This window comes from Suricata suricatta, chromosome 8 (assembly GCF_006229205.1).
Source record: "Suricata suricatta isolate VVHF042 chromosome 8, meerkat_22Aug2017_6uvM2_HiC, whole genome shotgun sequence".
Taxonomy (NCBI): Eukaryota; Metazoa; Chordata; class Mammalia; order Carnivora; family Herpestidae; genus Suricata; species Suricata suricatta.
Window position 1 is genome coordinate 82,088,292 of NC_043707.1, and position 17,780 is coordinate 82,106,071.

At 36.8% G+C, this 17,780-nt stretch overlaps 1 protein-coding gene across 1 annotated transcript in view; it reads left to right on the plus strand.

Annotated features, from left to right (window-relative positions):
• The window catches only part of LRRIQ3 (leucine rich repeats and IQ motif containing 3), a 162,654-nt gene that overhangs the window by 75,370 nt on the left and 69,504 nt on the right, over window positions 1–17,780 (plus strand). The window contains exon 5 of the mRNA XM_029948578.1: window positions 12,008–12,164. Within this exon, the coding sequence (XP_029804438.1) occupies window positions 12,008–12,164 (157 nt within the window). The remainder of the gene's footprint in view (window positions 1–12,007; window positions 12,165–17,780) is intronic.

Here is a 17,780-nt window from a genome sequence, read left to right on the forward strand (position 1 = left end):
CTTGCCACATGTTGTCTTTTAGGAATTTTATGATTTCAATGCTTATATTCTGGTCTTTAATTCATTTTGAGTTAGTTTTTATAGTATAAAATAGTGGTCTAATTTCATTGTTTTCCATGTTGCTGTTCAGTTTTTGCAGCTTTTATTGAACAGACTGTCTTTTCCTTATTATATATTCGTGGTTCCTTTTTTGTAAAATAACTGATCATATATGCCAACAGTATTTCTGGGCTCTCTATTCTGTTCCATCCACCTATATGTATATTTAATGTCAATATGATACTCTTTTAATTACTGTATCTCTATAATGCAGTTTGAAATCAGCATGCCTCATGCCTCCAGTTTTGTTCTTCTGTGTCAAGATTTCTTTGGCTATTTACGGTCTTTTATAGTTTCACCCAAATTTTGGAATTGTTTGTTCTAGTTCCACTGTTGATATTTTGATAGGGATTGCATTGAAGATTGCTTTGGGTAGCTATGGACATTTGAACAATATTAATTATTCCACTCCATGAGCAAAGAATATCTTTTCATTTCTTTGAGGCTTTTATAATTTCTTTCATTAATATCTTACAGTTTTAGAGTGCAGGTCTTTCCCCCTCTTGTTTAAGTTTATGCCTAGTATTTTATTCTTTTTGATGTCATTGTAAATGGAATTGTTTTCTTAATTTATCTTTCTAATAGTTTATTATTGTACAGAAGCACAACAGATTTTTGTATATTGGTCATGTATCCTTCAGCTTTACTAAATTTATTTATTCTAACATTTTTTGATGAAGTTTTAGGGTTTTCTATATATAATATAATGTTGCATGCAAACAGTGACAGTTTTTTTTTCCTTTCTAATTTGAATGCTTTTTCTGTCTTTTTCTTGCCTAATTGCTCTAGGTAGGACTTCCTTTTTGAATAAAGGTGACGAGAATGGGCATCCTTCTCATGTTCTTAATCTTTGAGGAAAAGCTTTCAAGTTTTCAACATAAAGTATGATGTTAGCTGTAAGCTTGTCATATATGGTCCTTATTATGTTGAGGTACATTTCCTCTATACCCACTTTATGAGAATTTTTGTCATAAATGGATTTTGAATTTTGTGAAATGTTTTTTCTGCATCTATTCAGATGACCATATGCCTTTGCTTTGTGACTGTTTTGTATCATTTTGATTAATTTGCAGGTGTTGAACTATAATTACAACCCTGGAATAAATCACACTTGATCATGGTGTCCAATCTTGTTAATGCATTGTTGAATTCAGTTTGCTAATAATTTGTTGAGAGTTTTGCATATATGTTCCTCAGGAATATTGGCCTGTAATTATTTTTTTCTTGTAATGTCCTTGTCTGGTTTTGGTATCAGGATAATGCTGGATTTATAAGTAGACTTTGGAAGTGTTTCCTCTAATGTTCTTCTTCTTTTTTTTTTTTTTAAGAAGAGTTTGAGATGGGTTGGTATTAATTCTACTTTGAATGTTTGGTATAATTTACCAGGGAAGCCACTGTGTCTTGAACTTTTGTTTGTATGGAGTTTTAAAATTACTGATTTGAATTCTATCTATGCTGGGAGCCACTTCTGAAGTAAGGCAGGTTTGCAAGGCCTTCCACCGTCAGATGGCGACTAGAGTCTGTACCCACTCAACTCCCACTCAATTTCTGCTTGAGCACCTACCCCCAAGGTGCCTGACTAACTGATACCAGGAGTGACTTGCCTTCTTATGCTAAAAATATGTGAACTGTACCTTGTGAAGAACTTGTTATAGGAGTTTCTTCTTTTGTGATTATAAAATCAAATGTTACATTTCCTGAGAAAAACTGTTTTTCTTCCCCTCAAAAACAGGCTAAATGACCCCCCACTCACAAAAGAACTAAATTTTCCCTTTGCTATGCTAAAAAACATCACCTTGTATTTGAATATTAAAGATCCCTTCCTTCCCCATGTGATAAACATCTAGTCACCTATTGGCAAAGGTTATGCATGAGTCTCCTACCACTCTATGTTCTGGGAAATTTTTGCATACCAAATAATTTGTTCTCAGAAATTATTGTCTGAGGCAATTTCCACTTCTGTTTTGTACCCCATACTTTTTTTTCAATAAATAAAGCTGCCTCTCTGGTCAGTGCAGAGATGCCTGCCTGGTGAGCAGAAAGAAGCTGAGGCTCTCTCACTCCCTTTTGCTGACACTGTCCATTCTTCAGGGAGCCCTGGACCTGCTGGAGCTGGACTGTGGCATATCTGCTAGTGATTGGTCTTTTCAAATCTTCTGTTTCTTCAAAATTCAGTCAAGGTCATATGTTGCTTTGAACGTATCCATTTCTTCTTGGCTTACCTATTTGTTAGCCTTAAATCCAGTAGTCTGCTACCATGTTTGGTATTTCTGTGGTATCATTCATAATACCTCTTTCATTTATTACTTTATTTGAGTACTCTCTTTTTTTCTTGATGAGTCTACCTAAAGGTTTGTCAGTTTTGTTTGTGTTTTCAAAGAAGCTGTTCTTGGTTTCATTGATCCTTCCTATTGTCTTTTTAGTCTATGTTTCATTTATTTCTGTTCTGGTCTTTGTTATTTCCTCCCTTTTACTATTTGGGATTTATTTGTACTTATTTTTCTAGTTCCTTGAAGTGCATGCTAGTTTATTTGAGATGTTTTTCTTGTTTTCTGAGTAAGCACTTATTGTTAAGAACTTTCCTCTTAGAACTGCCTTTGCTATATCCCTTAAGTATTGGTATATTGTATTTCCATTTTGTTTTGACTCTATATATTTTTAACTTTATTTTTTATTTCTTCATTGAGGAAACTATCCAGTAGCATGTTGTTTAGTGTCCACATATTTGTGAATTTTCCAGTTTTCTTCTTGTAATTGATTTCTAGTGTTATACCATTGTGATTGGAAAAGATACTTGATACGATTTAAATCTTTTAAATTTGTTATGACCACTTATGAGCCTAATATATGATTTATTTTGGAGAATTTTCTATGTGTATTTGAGAAAAATGTGTATTGTATTTCTTTTGAATGGAACGTTCTATATATATCTGTTAAGTTCATCTGGCATAACATTTTATTTAAGGTCAATGTTTTCTTATTGATTTACTTTCTGAATAGTTTATTTATTGATGTAACTGGAGGTATGAAAGCCCTCTACTATTATTTTTTTGCTCTTTCTCTCTTTAGGTCTGTTATTCTGTGTTTTATTTATTTAGGTTCTTTTATGTTGGGCACATAAATATTTACAAATTATATATACTCTTCTTGGATTGATTTCTTTCTCATTACAGAATGCCTTTCTTTGTAACTCATGACAGTGTGTTTTAAAGTCTGTTTTGTCTGATATAAGTATAGTTTCCAGCTTTTTCTTGGTTTTTATTTGAAAACCTAGGTATCCATAGAATACTTCTTTTCATCGCCTCACTTTCAACCTTGTATCATCTGAAGTGAGTTTTTTATAGGCAGTATATAGATTTATCTTTAAAAAAATCCACTCTATCATTCATGTCTTTTGGAGAATTTAGTACATTTACATTTAAGTTAATTAATTAGTTATTATTTTTTTGGAATAACCTTTGCTTTTATTTATTTTTAAAAATTTTTTAGATTTTATTTAAACCCAAGTTAGTTAGCATATAATGTAATAATGATTTCAGGAGTAGAATTTACTGATTTATCACTTACATATAACACCCAGTCTCATCCCAAGTGCCCTCCTTAAAGTACTTACTGATTTTGTTAATTGTTTTTGTGGATTTTTGTTTTGTTTTGTTTTGTTTTGTTGTTCTGTTTATTCTTCTTCTCCTGCTCTCTTCCTTTGTGGTGTGATGACTTTCTTTTGTGATATGCTTAGGTTTCTTTCTCATTATCTTTTGTTTATCTGCTATGGGTATTTGCTTGGTGGATGCCAGGAGGCTTAAATAAAACAACTTGAAATAAATTATTTTTAGTTGATAAATTTCAAAGAATTTTAAGTTCCTACATTTTTGCCCTTATTCCCCCACACACTTTGTTTTTATTGTCACATTTTATATTTTTATCTTATGCATTCCTTAACTAAGTAATGTAGTTACCATTATTTTTACTTCATTTATTTTTTAACCTTCATACTAGCTGTATAAGTGATTAATCTACTACCATTACTATACATTTACCTTTACCACTAAGAGCTATACTTTTATGTTTTTAGTGGGGTTTTTTTTTGTCACTAATTAATGTCCTTTATTTTTTTTAGCATAAAGAAATACCTTTAACGTTTTTTTGTAAGGCAAGTTTAGGGTGATGGACTCCTTTAGTTTTCGCTTCTGTGGAAAACTCTCTACTTCTCTTTCAATTCTGAATGATATATTCTGGTTAGAGTATTCTACTGAGAATTTTCTATTTTTAGCACTTTGAGTATATCATACCACTCCCTTGTGGCCTGCAGTTTCTGCTGGAAGATCTGCTGATAACGTTGTGGGCGCTCTCTCGAACATACCAGGTTGTTCCTCTCTTGCTGCTTTAGAAACCCTGCTTCTTAAGATTCTTCAAGGTCTCTAACCTGGACATTTTTATTATAAAGTGTCTTGGTGTGGGTCTCTTTCATTTCATCTTAGTTGGATTTCTCTGTGTCTCCTGAATCTGGATGTTTCCTTTCTCAGATTAGGGAAGTTTCAACCATTATTTCCTCAAATATCATCACTGCCCCTTTCTTTCTCCATTCCTGTGAGACTTCTATAATGTAAATGTTTATCTGCTTGACATTGTCCCATAAATATCTTTATTTACTTTTTTTCATTTCTTTTTGCTGCTTTGATTGGGTGAGTTACTCTGCCCTGTGTTTAAATTCACTGATCCTTTCTTCGGCTTCATCTGGTTGGTTATTGAATCTAGTATATTTTTCAGTGTAGTTATTGAATTCTTCTGACAGGAACTGTCTTATATTTTCTATTTGTTGAAGTTCTCACCATGTTAATCCATTTTTTCTCCTGAGTTTGATAAGCATCTTTGTGACCAGTTCCCTGAACTTTGTCAGGTAAATTATTTATATGCATTTTATTAATGTTTCCTCTCTTAAGCCCTAAAGTTTTATTTTATACCTTCATTTGGAACATATTCCTCTGTTTCTACATTTTGCTTGACTCCCTGTGTTGGTTTCTATGTGTTAGATGAAATAGCTACCTCTTCTAATCTTGAAGGATTGCACCTGTGTGAGATATGAACCTTATTTTTCAACCTTGCCCTAGCTTTTGGTTGTCTTTCACACCTTTGTGATTGTTTAAAGAGCCTATTTTATGTAGCTGCCAGTAGCTGAGTGTGTGCCAAGACCAGTCAGTGTACAAAATGGGGGAATTTTATTCAGCATCTAGGTTCAGACTGATTAGAAGCTAGATTGTCAGGCAGTAGTTTTTAATTTTTTTTTTTTTTTAGTGTTTATTTACGTATCTTGAGAGAGAGAGAATCCCAAGCAGGCTCCATTCTACTAGTGCAGAGCCTGACATGGGGCTTGAATTCATGAACTATGAGATTATGACCTGAGCTAAAATCAAGAGTCAGACACTTAACAGACTGAGCTACCCAGGGGTCCCCCAGGTAGTAGTTTTTAAAGAATGCAAATATATACTATACTGTGGGACTGCAATCCTAAGTTCTGCTGAGCCCTTGAGCCTGGTGATCTGGATATATCCCCTGGTAGCACTGGCGATAATACTGACTACAGACGAGTATTCAAGTTTATTTCTGGGAGATACCTGTAAGTTGTAGTGAGTCAGAGGGATCAGGCAAAGATGGAATACCTGGGCCTGAATTCCCTGAGAGGGCTTCCATGGCCTTTAGATGTGTGCCAAGCCTATAGTCTGCCCTTATGTCTGAAACTCTGGGACTAGCAAGTAGATCTCTACAAAGATCTGGGGATGCATTTCTGTCTGTTGTATGTGTAGTGTTCTGTGGGTGCTCATCTGCTAAGGTCTATCTCTATGATTGTTGTAGTTTCTTGAGACTTAGAAATACAGGCTCCTCTCCCAACCTCCAGCTACCCGATCCTGGTGATCAAAGGGTATCCCCTGGGCAGCAGCCATAGAAACCAAGGCATCAGGGGATAAGAGACTTGTATTAAAGCTTTACTTTGAGAGATGGTAGTGCTCTGAGAGCATGGTGGAGGGAGAGGGCGTGAAGTTAGTGCCCATCCTCTGAAGGCTCAGGAAATTTTTACAGTCAATCCTTAGATATGTGTTTAATTAGAAGACTGCCTGCCCTTCAGACTAAATCTATATAGCCTGAAGCTAATAGTTCTCTTTAACAGAAATATTGAACTCCTGTATCTGTTGTTGTATGCTCTGATCTGGGTATGGTGCTATTTAAGAGCTTGTACTTCATTGGTTACATTCTTGTGGGACCCTACTGCTTATGAGAATGAGTCAATATAGAGATGTCCCCTGACAGCAGCTGCAAAAATTAGGGCACCAGAAAAGGGTATATACTCCTTTCTGGAAGATATTAGCTAGCTGAACTAAAGCAGAGGGAGAGTGTAAAGATTATATACACTGCCTTTAATTCTCTAAGAACACCTTCATAGGTTCCTATAATTGTGCCATCAGAAACCTGCCCCTCAGGCCAAATCTCCTAGAAAAGGAAATAGCCACTTGTTTAGAAAAATGGGCAGTGTGTTTTGATGTGCCTTAATGCCCTGGGATTTGTATTCTGCCAAGAACATTCTCTTCAATTTTTATAGTCTCATGGACCCAAGAACTCAAGTCTGCCTTTATTTCCTTAGCCAGATGATCAAGGGACATCCATTAGGTGGCAACTGTAAAAACCAAGTCACTGGATATAAAAACTAAAGCACCAGATAGGTGTAGAGGCTCCCTTCAGGGATATACTAGTGTTCTGGGATGCAATAGAAGGAAAGTAGAAAGATAGCATTCACCAAAAGAAGGGAAGAAAAAAGAAAAGGAAAGGAGCATAATGGTGACATCCACAGGAAAGCTGGGAGGGTTAGATGGCATCTTCCAGCTTTAGCAAGGCAGGGAGAGTGCAGGCAGAGGCTATCCACTAGCTGGAGAGTAATCCTGTAGGTCCCTGCTCTTCAGACCCAGCGCTTCAGAATTAGAAAATGAGTCTCTTCCCATGAAGTCTGAGAGGTTTTCAAAAGACCACTTCTCCTTTGCACCCTGGGACGAGTAAGTCTGCATGCACGCCCTTTAAGAGCTGTTCAAGAGGATAACTCGGAATGGTTTGTCTGACAGTTCATAAATCTCAGTTTCTTTTAGGGCCAGTTATTGGAGCTTTATTAGTTTCCGGGGTAGTGTTATATTTACTTGATTTTTGTCATCTTTCATTCCTTACATTGATATCTGCATATTTGATTAAACAGTATCCTTTCCCAGACTTTATAGGTTCACTTTAACAGAGCAACTTCTCAAACAGCTCAGACTGGGTCTGGATGTGACTGCTGATAATGTCCTTGGGCAGGTGGTACCTGCTATTAGGGTCTGTTTTTGGAGATGCAACCATTCTTGCTCTGAGGGTATGCCACTGGCTTAGAAGAACTAGATAGTACTGCTGGATTGGTTCCTGCCCGTTAGAGATTGTAGTGTAGGTTCTGTGGTTGCCTGGATCAGGCTCTGGTTGGAGTTATTAGAAGGTTGGGATTTGATAGTGTACTTTGCAGTAGATGAAGCTTTGATTAGTTTCTCTGCCCTAGCAGGACAGTAGAATAGGAGTCCAGGCCTGCCCATCTCATTATCTGGGGATCTGAATCAGGCAAGAGTGTGATTGGATATCCTAGTCAGGTGAGGCTACTGGTTTTGCTCTGCAGACAGGGAAAGCCATGAGCTATGTTCTCTGTTCAAGTGCCACTATATGTAGAGCTATGGGCTGGGCTACACAGCTTTTTGTGTGCAAGATTCTCTGGTTGGGCAGGCTGAAGCCTCTGTTCAGCAATGAGTGGGGCTACAAATTAGTTTCCTCGCCCAGGTGTAGTGGGAGAAGCAGCTCTAAGGAAGTAAGGCTCTTTGTTTATGGCCTTGACTCAATCTGCCCCATGCTGCCAGTTCCCTGGCTGAACAGGACTACTGGCTTTCCTCCGGGGTTAGTCAGCATTACCTGCCTCCCACTTGTTTTTGCTGGGTCACAGAGAGGCTCCTGAGTGTTCTCACCAGCGCTTCCTGTTAGATGGGGCCAGGAATCATGCTCTGCAGCAGGTGTGGTTATGGATAGACCCACCTTAGACAACTCCCCAATTTTTCTAAACAGGCTTTCCCAATGGGAAAGGCCAGGAGCTACAGTGAGCAGTAAAGAAACTATGAATTAAGCCCCTTGACTGGGCAAAGCAGGGAACCCTGTATACTGGGTGCTACATTTACTATGGGGGTGATCACCTCGCCCCACCAGCACTGCTGGTGTTCCCTTAGTGTCAGATGATACCAAAGTGATTGGGGCTAGGACTTAGATCTTTGGCATGGGTGTACCAGCCTCCAGGGGGCAGCAAACCTCTGTTTGACTGACTACCTAAATGAGGCAGGCCTATATCCTCTACCAGGCCCTTGATCATATTGTGCCACTGACTTGATTCTGCAAATGAGCAAAAATGTTTGGGACTACTGTTTGGGCTCTGCAGGTAGGAATTCAGTCTTCCAGGGTCCCAGTGCTGGTTCCACCCTGCTTTGTCACAATCAGATTCCCAGTAATTGAGCAGCACAGACCCCCCTGTAATCCTCAGAGGATAAGACCAGAGTAGAGACTTCCACAAAGTGACACCAACACTGCAGGGGCTAGATGCCACCTCTGGGCTCTCTTCCCCACTGAAAGAGCTGTTGGCTCAGGGGGAGACCTCTCGGCGTGGTGCTGCACTGGCCTAAAGGAAGAGGATTGCTGTTCACATGTAGCCACTCCTTTTATCCTTCTTAGTGCATTCTGTCTTGGTCTCTGTGGTGTATTGAGGGATGCGCTTCAGCCTTTCCTTTATGTTCTGGGATTCTCTCAATGGTGTTTTGTCCATGAGGAGTTGTTAGTTGTTCTTGTGTGGGAGAACAAAGTCAAGAATGACATATGTTACCACCTTGGTGATGTCACCCCTCCTCACTTTTAGTTTTAAAAGATAGTTTTGATACACATAAAATGCTTGTTTGAAAGATTTTTTCCCTCCTCTCTTTAGTACTTTGACTATGTCATAGTAATACTTGTTCACCTCCGTTGTTTCTTCGGAGAAGTCAGCAGTTACTCTTATTCAGGTTCCCTGTGCATGACTAGTCCTTTTTCTTCTGCTGTTTTCAGAATTTTCCCTTTGTGTTTTTTTCCCTTTGTATTTGAATTTCTACTATTTTACTATAATGTGTCTGGGTGTGTTTATTGTACTTTCAGTGTTTTTGAGCTCGTGGATGTGTAGATTAATGTTTTTCATCAGATTCCAGAATGTTTTAACAATCTAATATTTTTTCTCTCTTTTTTCTCATTTTCCTCTGCTATGTCCCATATGTTGATCGACTTAATTATACTCCACATTTTTTGTGTGTCTATCATTTGTCTTCATTATTTTCTGTTTATCAGCGTAATCTTTATTCAAGTTTTTTGATTCTTTTTCTTTTCCAATTCAAATCTGTTTAACTACTCTACAAAACTTTCAGTTACTGAACTTTTCAACTGTGGATTTATAACTTTGGTTATACTTTTGTTTTTCTTTGCCTGACTCATAAGTTTTTATTGAAAGCTGGACATTTAAGAAAAAAACCTTTAATGTTTATTTTTGAGAGAAAGAGAGATGGAGTGTGAGTGGGGGAGGGGCAGAGAGAGAAGGAGATACAGAATCCGAAGCAGGCTCCAGGCTCTGAGCTGTCAGCACAGAGCTTGATGCAGGGCTCAAACCCATGAAACTATGAGATCACAACCTGTGCCAAAGTTAGATGCTTAGCCAAATGAGCCACCCAGGTGCTCCCAAAACTGGACATTTCAAATAGTGTATTGTAACCACCCTTGATACTGAATGTCTCACCCAGGCCTTATTTATTTGTTTAATAACTTGGGTAGACTTTTTTAGTGAAGTTTATTTCCCTTGCACTGTGTAGCCTCTGACATTGTTCCTTAGAGGGCAAACCTTTTATCCAGGTGCAGTCATCCTTGGCATGACAGTGATTTTAGTAGGCCTTTTTTTTTTGTCTTTTTCTGATTTCTCTGTTAAGTTGTTCTGAACTCCTTTGATCTCATAACAGTATTAGCTTTCATTAATTGCCAGCTGACTACTCTATTGTTTTCAGCAGGTTCCTGGGAAATGAATTGCTCCATGGTGTGATCTTTTAAAATTGGGTTCTTTATAAAAGTGATCTTTGAGGCCAGTTTTCGTAGTTTGTTCAGATCCCAGAAGGGTTCTCAGCTGTCCCTTTTCCTGGTTCTCTCTGGTAAACCCCAGGATAGTTTAGAGTTTAGTTTTCTACTCTCTTGGAGGTACCCTTCTCCTTTTCATTGTTTACCACTTGCTGAGGGCAAGGGCTGTCAGGATTCCAGTATTTTCTACCTATTGCACCTTGGTTAGAGCTTCTTCCTTGTAAGTGAACTCTGAGAGGTGGAAGGAAGTCCAAGATCTCTCAGACATTCTTGCTTGGAATCGATTCTCTAAAACATGGATCCAGGCTGGGTTTTTCTTGGAATGTTACTGTAGGCCTCAACTGGAACCAACTAGGGAAGGGATCTTGTGCTTTCTTAGTTTTGGCTATTTGGAACGGAACTTCTGTTAGTCTGAACTTGGGTTGAGGGAGAGAGGGAAAAAAGAGAGCATAAATTGTTTAAATTCAGCAGTATCTCCCTGTTTAATTGAGATTTAATTGATTTCTTGAGTAATAGTTTATTTGCTGTATGCCCTTAGGACAATATCCAGAGATTTTAAATGGCTGTTTCACTGAGGAGAGGATCCACAGAACTCCTCACAACCATCTTCCGGAAATTGCTTCCCCAGTGTGGTTCTGTTCAAGGCTGCTTTTTTGCTCAAAACTCAGTGATTGTCCATCCCAGGGGCTTGCTTCTTTTTCAGACCTGCTAAGCGTATATACTTGCCTCCTTAGGCCTACTTTGCCTGGCCTTTCATTTGCTCTGCTAGGAAGGTTTGTTTTTGTTTTTATTTTTTTGTTTTTGTTTTGTTTTTCCTGAGATTCCCACTATATCTTGGTTCTTGTCAGAAATACTATCCAAATCCACCCTATGTGAAAAGCAATTCAGCCATATCTTTCGTGTTTTATATCAATATTATCTATCTCTTCTTATAAGAGAATATAAGCTTCATAATATTAGGGACTTGCTTCTCTTCACACAGCACATATTAGTCACTTTCAGAATAACAAGTTTTCTTTGAAAAGCCATTATTTATTATTATTATTATTGTGGCAGTTAGGTGACCATTAGAGATTTCTTGTTTTAATTGCAGTTGTGTGTTCTTCTGACTGTATTTTTGTTACGTTTGTAAGTGAGCAGAAGTAACAAGTGCAAGTGCTGCTTGAAGGACTTAAAGGATAGTTGTGCTCCCTTTGTCTTCATGGTTTTCCCTTCAGGGGCTGGAAGAAAACATCAGACATGTGGGTTACCACGGTGTCTCTGATAGCGGAGAGGGAAGGTTTACAGAGCAGAGCTGTCCCACCAGCTTACACTGGTCATCATTAGATCAAAGTAAACTCCCATGTTATTTAAGCCACTATACATTTTATTCTCTTAACGTTTATTTCTTTTTGAGAGTCAGAGAGATATAGAGCATGAGCAGGGGAAGGGCAAAGAGAGAAGGAGACACAGACTCTGAAGCAGGCTCCAGGCTCTGAGCTGTCAGCACAGAGCCCGATGCAGGACTCAAACTCATGAACCATGAGCTGAAGTCGGACGCTTAACTGACTGAGCCACCCAGGTGCCCCTTAAATAGTTTCTTATATAGTAATAATATGAAAACAAATATGACGTTAAATTTAGTACCATGTTTTATGAAGATGTAAGTGAATTCATGAGTAGTTTTCTTTCTTTTTTTTTTTTAATGGCAAAAAAAACTAAATGACATCCTCCCCTCCCTTATCTTTAGCCCCTTGTTGTTGTATAAAAAACATCAGGAGAAATGTATCAGTAAAAGTGAAACAAAGTGGATTTCTATACCCAAAGGATATGAAGACAGTCTCTTTAAGGATCTCTTTTTTCAGCCTGAAACTAATATAAGAGAAAAATTTGGACATTGGAAACATGTAAGTATAAGTAGTTTATTACTTATCTTTAACGTATTTTTGTTCAAGGTCCTATAGTTATAATTTATGTAGCATGAGTAAAAATTTCATCCTTCCTTTTAAGTATTTTCCATTATATTGTTAATATTCTGCTTGAGATTTTCTTGATGTAAGAAAAGTCATATAATAATAAAGCACAAATATTATTTTATGGTACATTATTCTTATTACAATGATATTATAATTTTATGTCCTTACATATATTCTCATATCACCTATTATAAATAGGTATTAATAGTAATGTAAAATCTCTTCATAGCAATGAGAACAAAGAAATGTTTAGTTTATTGAAGAAGAATGACATATATAGTATAATATTCATTCAGTGTTTTATGATAACTCATGTATTGCTTTAAGGACACAATGGAAATAGAAACTTTTATTTATTGACTGCCTATGACTGTCAGGCACTCTGCTAGTTATTTTGCATGTGTTTTGTAATTTAGTCTCCAAAGAACTGGAAGAGTGCTGTTTTCATCTCATTTTTATGAACAGGAGAACTAAGACTCTGACAGGTTAACTAACTTACCAAAAGCCACATATTTCAGTGAAATTGCTAAGACCTAACTCCAGGTCTTCTGACATGAGAGTTTGTGCAAAAAAGCACAAACTTTTTTTTATCTTTAGAGGGTTTTTTTTGACATTAAATAATGGTAGAAATGAAGACTTGATATTCTAGTTTAATTAACTAGATCAAACTCTTAATAATGTGTAATGCACTGTTTGTGATAAATAAAGCCCTTCCCATGTAGGCCTGTTTCTAAGGAGCTTGCACTATAAACATTTCCATTTTATTAATGATTAGAAAAGGTCCACCCATCGTTCATCTGATTTCAGTGTTATTGAGGACATGTGTTTTAGAAATAACAGACGAACATCTTCAAGCCCTTAAAGCCCACATCAATTATCTATTGAATAAAAATATAGATTTAGAAGGCAAATGTATCCTATTCAAAACTTTTTCCTCAGTAGCACACAGTGCGATTTTATTCATTTGCTCTAGATGACATGCTCTATAAAAGTATAAAGTTCATATGAAGTGTCATTTGGCCCTCTATGTGTAGAATATAAACTCACTGGCTTCAGGCATGTCACATGCTTTTTTATGTACTTTATGCAGAGAAGACTTTAACTGTTGTTATATATAAAAAATTTGGATATATATTTATAAAATACTTATACATTCATATAAAGATATACATATATACACATAGTCATAGATCCATATGCAAAGTCTTATATACATGTGTGGATGTATGTTGTATTATGGCATGTGACTATATGCATAAACAGGAATACAATATTCATATTGTAGAGGTATTTTGTTTAATATCTGTGAAGGCACACAGAATGTATCATTGTCAGGTCTTGGAAGCATTTTGAATGTTAAGAAATTTGTGGAAATATATTCATTGTAGGGAGTTTTCTAAAGCTCTTAATATTATTGATAATTTTGCTAACTCCATTGCAATTAACGTTATTAAGAATTATTCTTTCATAGTCTGTAAGTATGTACAGTGTCTGATGGTTTTTCACTGTTATAGCTATTATTCATAAAACATAGAAGTTGTCTTTAGATCAATTTCTTACAGTAACTGACATGATTCTTAATCATAAGATTCATCTTTGAATCTTTACTTCTTTTGTATAAAACTGTTGTTCCATCTTCTGGTGGCTTCATTTGTAGTCTCTTCAGTGCATTTAGGTGATCATATTTTTTGTTATTTTTGTTACTTATTAATACAGTCATTAAGACTTGGTACTTGGTCAGTTAGAAACTATAGTAAGAACAAGTGACACCACAGAGTGCCTAAGAGAACCCAGAATCCAAGAGACATTAAAAAATTAAGAAGTAGTGAAAAAGGAGGAGGTGATAAAATAATAGTATTTAATACTGGGAGTTTATTTTTAAAAATTTGTGTGCAGAGTAATGGAAAGGATCAGTCAAGAGTAGAACTCAAGTTTTAGTAATTAGGTAAGTAATTGGTGTCTATTCTTCTTCTGTTTGAGGCTGAAATGTGCTTGGTCCAAAAGGCATAAAACTTCCCATATTCATGGTAACCTAAAATAGGAAGGGCCAGAGGAGTGAGTTCCAGTTACATTTACTTAACAAATGCTGTGCTGCAAAGCTAGCATTTATGGTGCACACTTAAGCTATTAAAGGAGATATAGAACCAAAAGTCAGGATTCATGAGTAAGGACTCTGATAAAAAAGTGGATCAGAGGAAATTGAGGAACTAGAACAATTACTAGGGACATTATTTATCAATGGCTCACATGGTCAAAATGTGGTTGTTCCTCTTGCAGAATTGGCTGACATAAATAAGGAATTATTATAGTCAATTAGCTCAAGTTTTAGGAAAACATGTATTATTATAGTGTATTTTAGGGAAATTTAGATCCTATTATGATGGATTTTGCTGGAACACCCAAAAATATTTGATATTTGCTTTGTCATAGTCAACCCTTTTCCTCAAAGGTTATTGAAGAAGATGTATGTATAGGGAGTAATAGCAAACAGAGCAATTTTCTTCTCTTTAATGTTTATTTATTTTGAGAGGTGAGAGAGGGCAGAGAGAGAGGGAGTGAGAGAATTGCAAGCAGACTCCATGCTGTCAGTACAGAGCCCCTTCAAGAGGTCATTACGATGTGGGGCTCAAAGTGGGGCTTATCCTCAGGAACTGTGAGTTCGTGACCTGAGCTGAAATCAAGAGTTGGACACTTAACTGACTCAGCCATCCTGGTGCCTCAGACAGCTTCTAACTGTGTTTTCCTGAGACTCCACTCCAAAACTTTAGTGACCTGGGCTAGACTAGGAGATATTTTTCATTGCTTATGCTTTGTTGGCATTATGGTATTATCTCACTTACTTCCTGTATTGCAAACATGAATTTTAGAAGAGTTATAATATGAGAGAACGTTATGCCCATTGGAGCCAAAAGGAAGAGATGCAGAGGAGAGGAAAGCAGTTTGTTTCACATTTATCTCAGAGGCACCTTAGTTTCTTCCTTTCCTCCTGCCTCCACAACCCTCACATCTGAAGCTTCCTTAAGTGGTTTAGTCAGATGTTGTTAGGAAGGAGAGAAGGCATCTAAAAGGTAAAAAAAAAGAATGATGGCCAGGAACTTTAACTGTTCCAACCTCATGGAAAGAAAAAACAAGTCTATTTTGTAGATATCAATCTTTTTGAAAAATAGTTTATTGTCAAATTTGTTTCCATATAACACCCACTGCTCTTCCCCACAAGTGCCCTCATCCATTACCACCACCTTCCTTCTCCCTTCTTCTCCCCCTTAAACCCTCAGTTAGTTTTCAGTATTCAGTAGTCTCTCAGGTTTTACATCCCTCTCTCTCCCCAACTTTCCTTCCCCCTTCCCCTCCCCATGGTCCTCCATTAGGTTTCTCCTATTAGACCTATGAATGCAAACAGAGCCTAAATGTCCATCACCTGATGAGTGGATCAAGAAGATGTGGTGTATATATACAATGGAGTATTACATGGCAATGAGAAAGAATGAAATCTGGCCATTTGTAGCAAAGTGGATGGACCTCAAGGGTGTCATGCTAAGCGAAATAAGTCAGGCTGAGAACGACAGATATCAATCTCTGACAGCTTACCTCCTAGAATCATGATCTAATTGTTTTTTTTTTCTTAGAACTTGAGTAACACCTTGCCTTCTTGAAGCATCAGGTTTGGAATGTCATACCCTTTGTCTTGACTCATTTTCTCGAGAGGTTGCATGTTTTCCCTAATTAGTAATAAAATGAGGAGAAGGATCAATAAGGCAACCCAACCCAGTTTCTCTGTAAGGGATCTCTTACTTAGAACTACTTTTAATACGTTGAATGTTCATATCTTATATTCCTTTATCCCACTGCATAGTTCCTGGAACACTGGAAGTAATCTAATATGGCAGTTGTCTATACTAAAGTAAAAATTGTTTTAGGAATGCTGATTTGGTTGAATTTTAGAATATTTTTATTAATTTTTTCCTTGCTTTCAAAGATTTATTTTCCACATCGTTAGTACTGATGGAGCTAAATATATGCCACATTGAACAATATTTTTGTCAAACAAAATAGAACAAAATATTTCAAATGTAATCCTCTTATGAACTTGTTCCATTATTATTAAGTATATTTTGCTAAAGATATACAGAGACTTTTCAGATTGGCTTCTAACATTTAGCAGTATGCATTTAAGATTCCTCCATCTCTTCATGGCTCAATAACTCATTTCCTTTTAGCAGTAAATAATATTTCATTGTCTGAGTTACTACAGCTCATCCACCCACCTATTGAAGGACACCTTGATTGCTTCCAAGTCTGGGCAATTATGAACAAAATTTTATAATCATTCATGTGTAGGTTTTGTGTGGACATAAATTTTCAGGTTGTTTACGTAAATGCAAGGAGCATAATTACTGGATCATATGGTAAGAGTATATTTAGTTTTGCAGCAAAGCTGCCAAACTATCTTCCAAAGTGTCTAAACCATGTTGCATTTATTATTAGCAATCAATGAGAGTTCTGTTGCTCCATATCTTTCTAGCATTTGGTGGTGTCAGTGTTCTAGATTTTGGCTATTCTAAGGGATATTTAGTAATGTCTTATTACTTTAATTCACAATTCCCTAATGACATATGGTGCTGAACATATTTTCATAAGTTTACCTGCCATCTGTAATCTTTGGTGAGCTGTAGTTCCCTTTTTACTATTAAAAAGGTGAGATGATTTATCATATGGCCTATGTGAGTAAGAGAAAGAGAAGGACTCCCATTAAGCAGGGTTACTGTGCAGCGTACAGGTGCATTTACTCTATGGTCTATATAGAAAATATTCCCTGGGATTGTTCAGAGCAAGCTTGTGTGCCAGAGTGAGTTTACCCTAATTTTATAAATCCAAATAACTAATCATATTTGAGGATTGTTGGTGTGTGTGTGTGTGTGTGTGTGTGTGTGTGTGTGTGTTTGCAGTGCATGCACACACACATATGCACCTACTTTAAATTAAGGTCAGTCTGAGGGTAGGGAAATAAAATAATCACCTCCGTATTACAAGCAAAGACATATTGAATTTACTCTTGCGTTCTCTGTCTCATTTAACAGTAAGTGATACTAAGACAATATAGAGAAGGTTGATCTTATATCAGATTCAGGAGATGTGAATTTGGTCGCCTTATTTTATTCCTGTGGAGTGTTAAAAAAACTTATGAATAGATATTTTATTTTTAAGTTTCATTGTTTTGTGAAATAAGAGTGATTTCTTATACCAGAAATTGACATTTCTTTTTTTTTTAATTTTTATTTTTGAGAGAGACAGAGAAACAGAGAGAGACAGAGCGTGAGGGGCGGGGGGAGGCAGAGAGAAGGAGATACAGAATTCAAAGTAGACTCTATCCTGGCTCTGAGCTGTCAGCACAGAGCTCATCGTAGGACCTAAACCCACAAACTACAGATCATGACCTGAGCCGACTTCTGATGCTTCACCGGCTGAACCACACAGGTGCCCCAGACTTTATTTTCAATAGGTTTCTGGAATGTTGTTGCAATTTATGTAATTCTAAGATTTGTGATG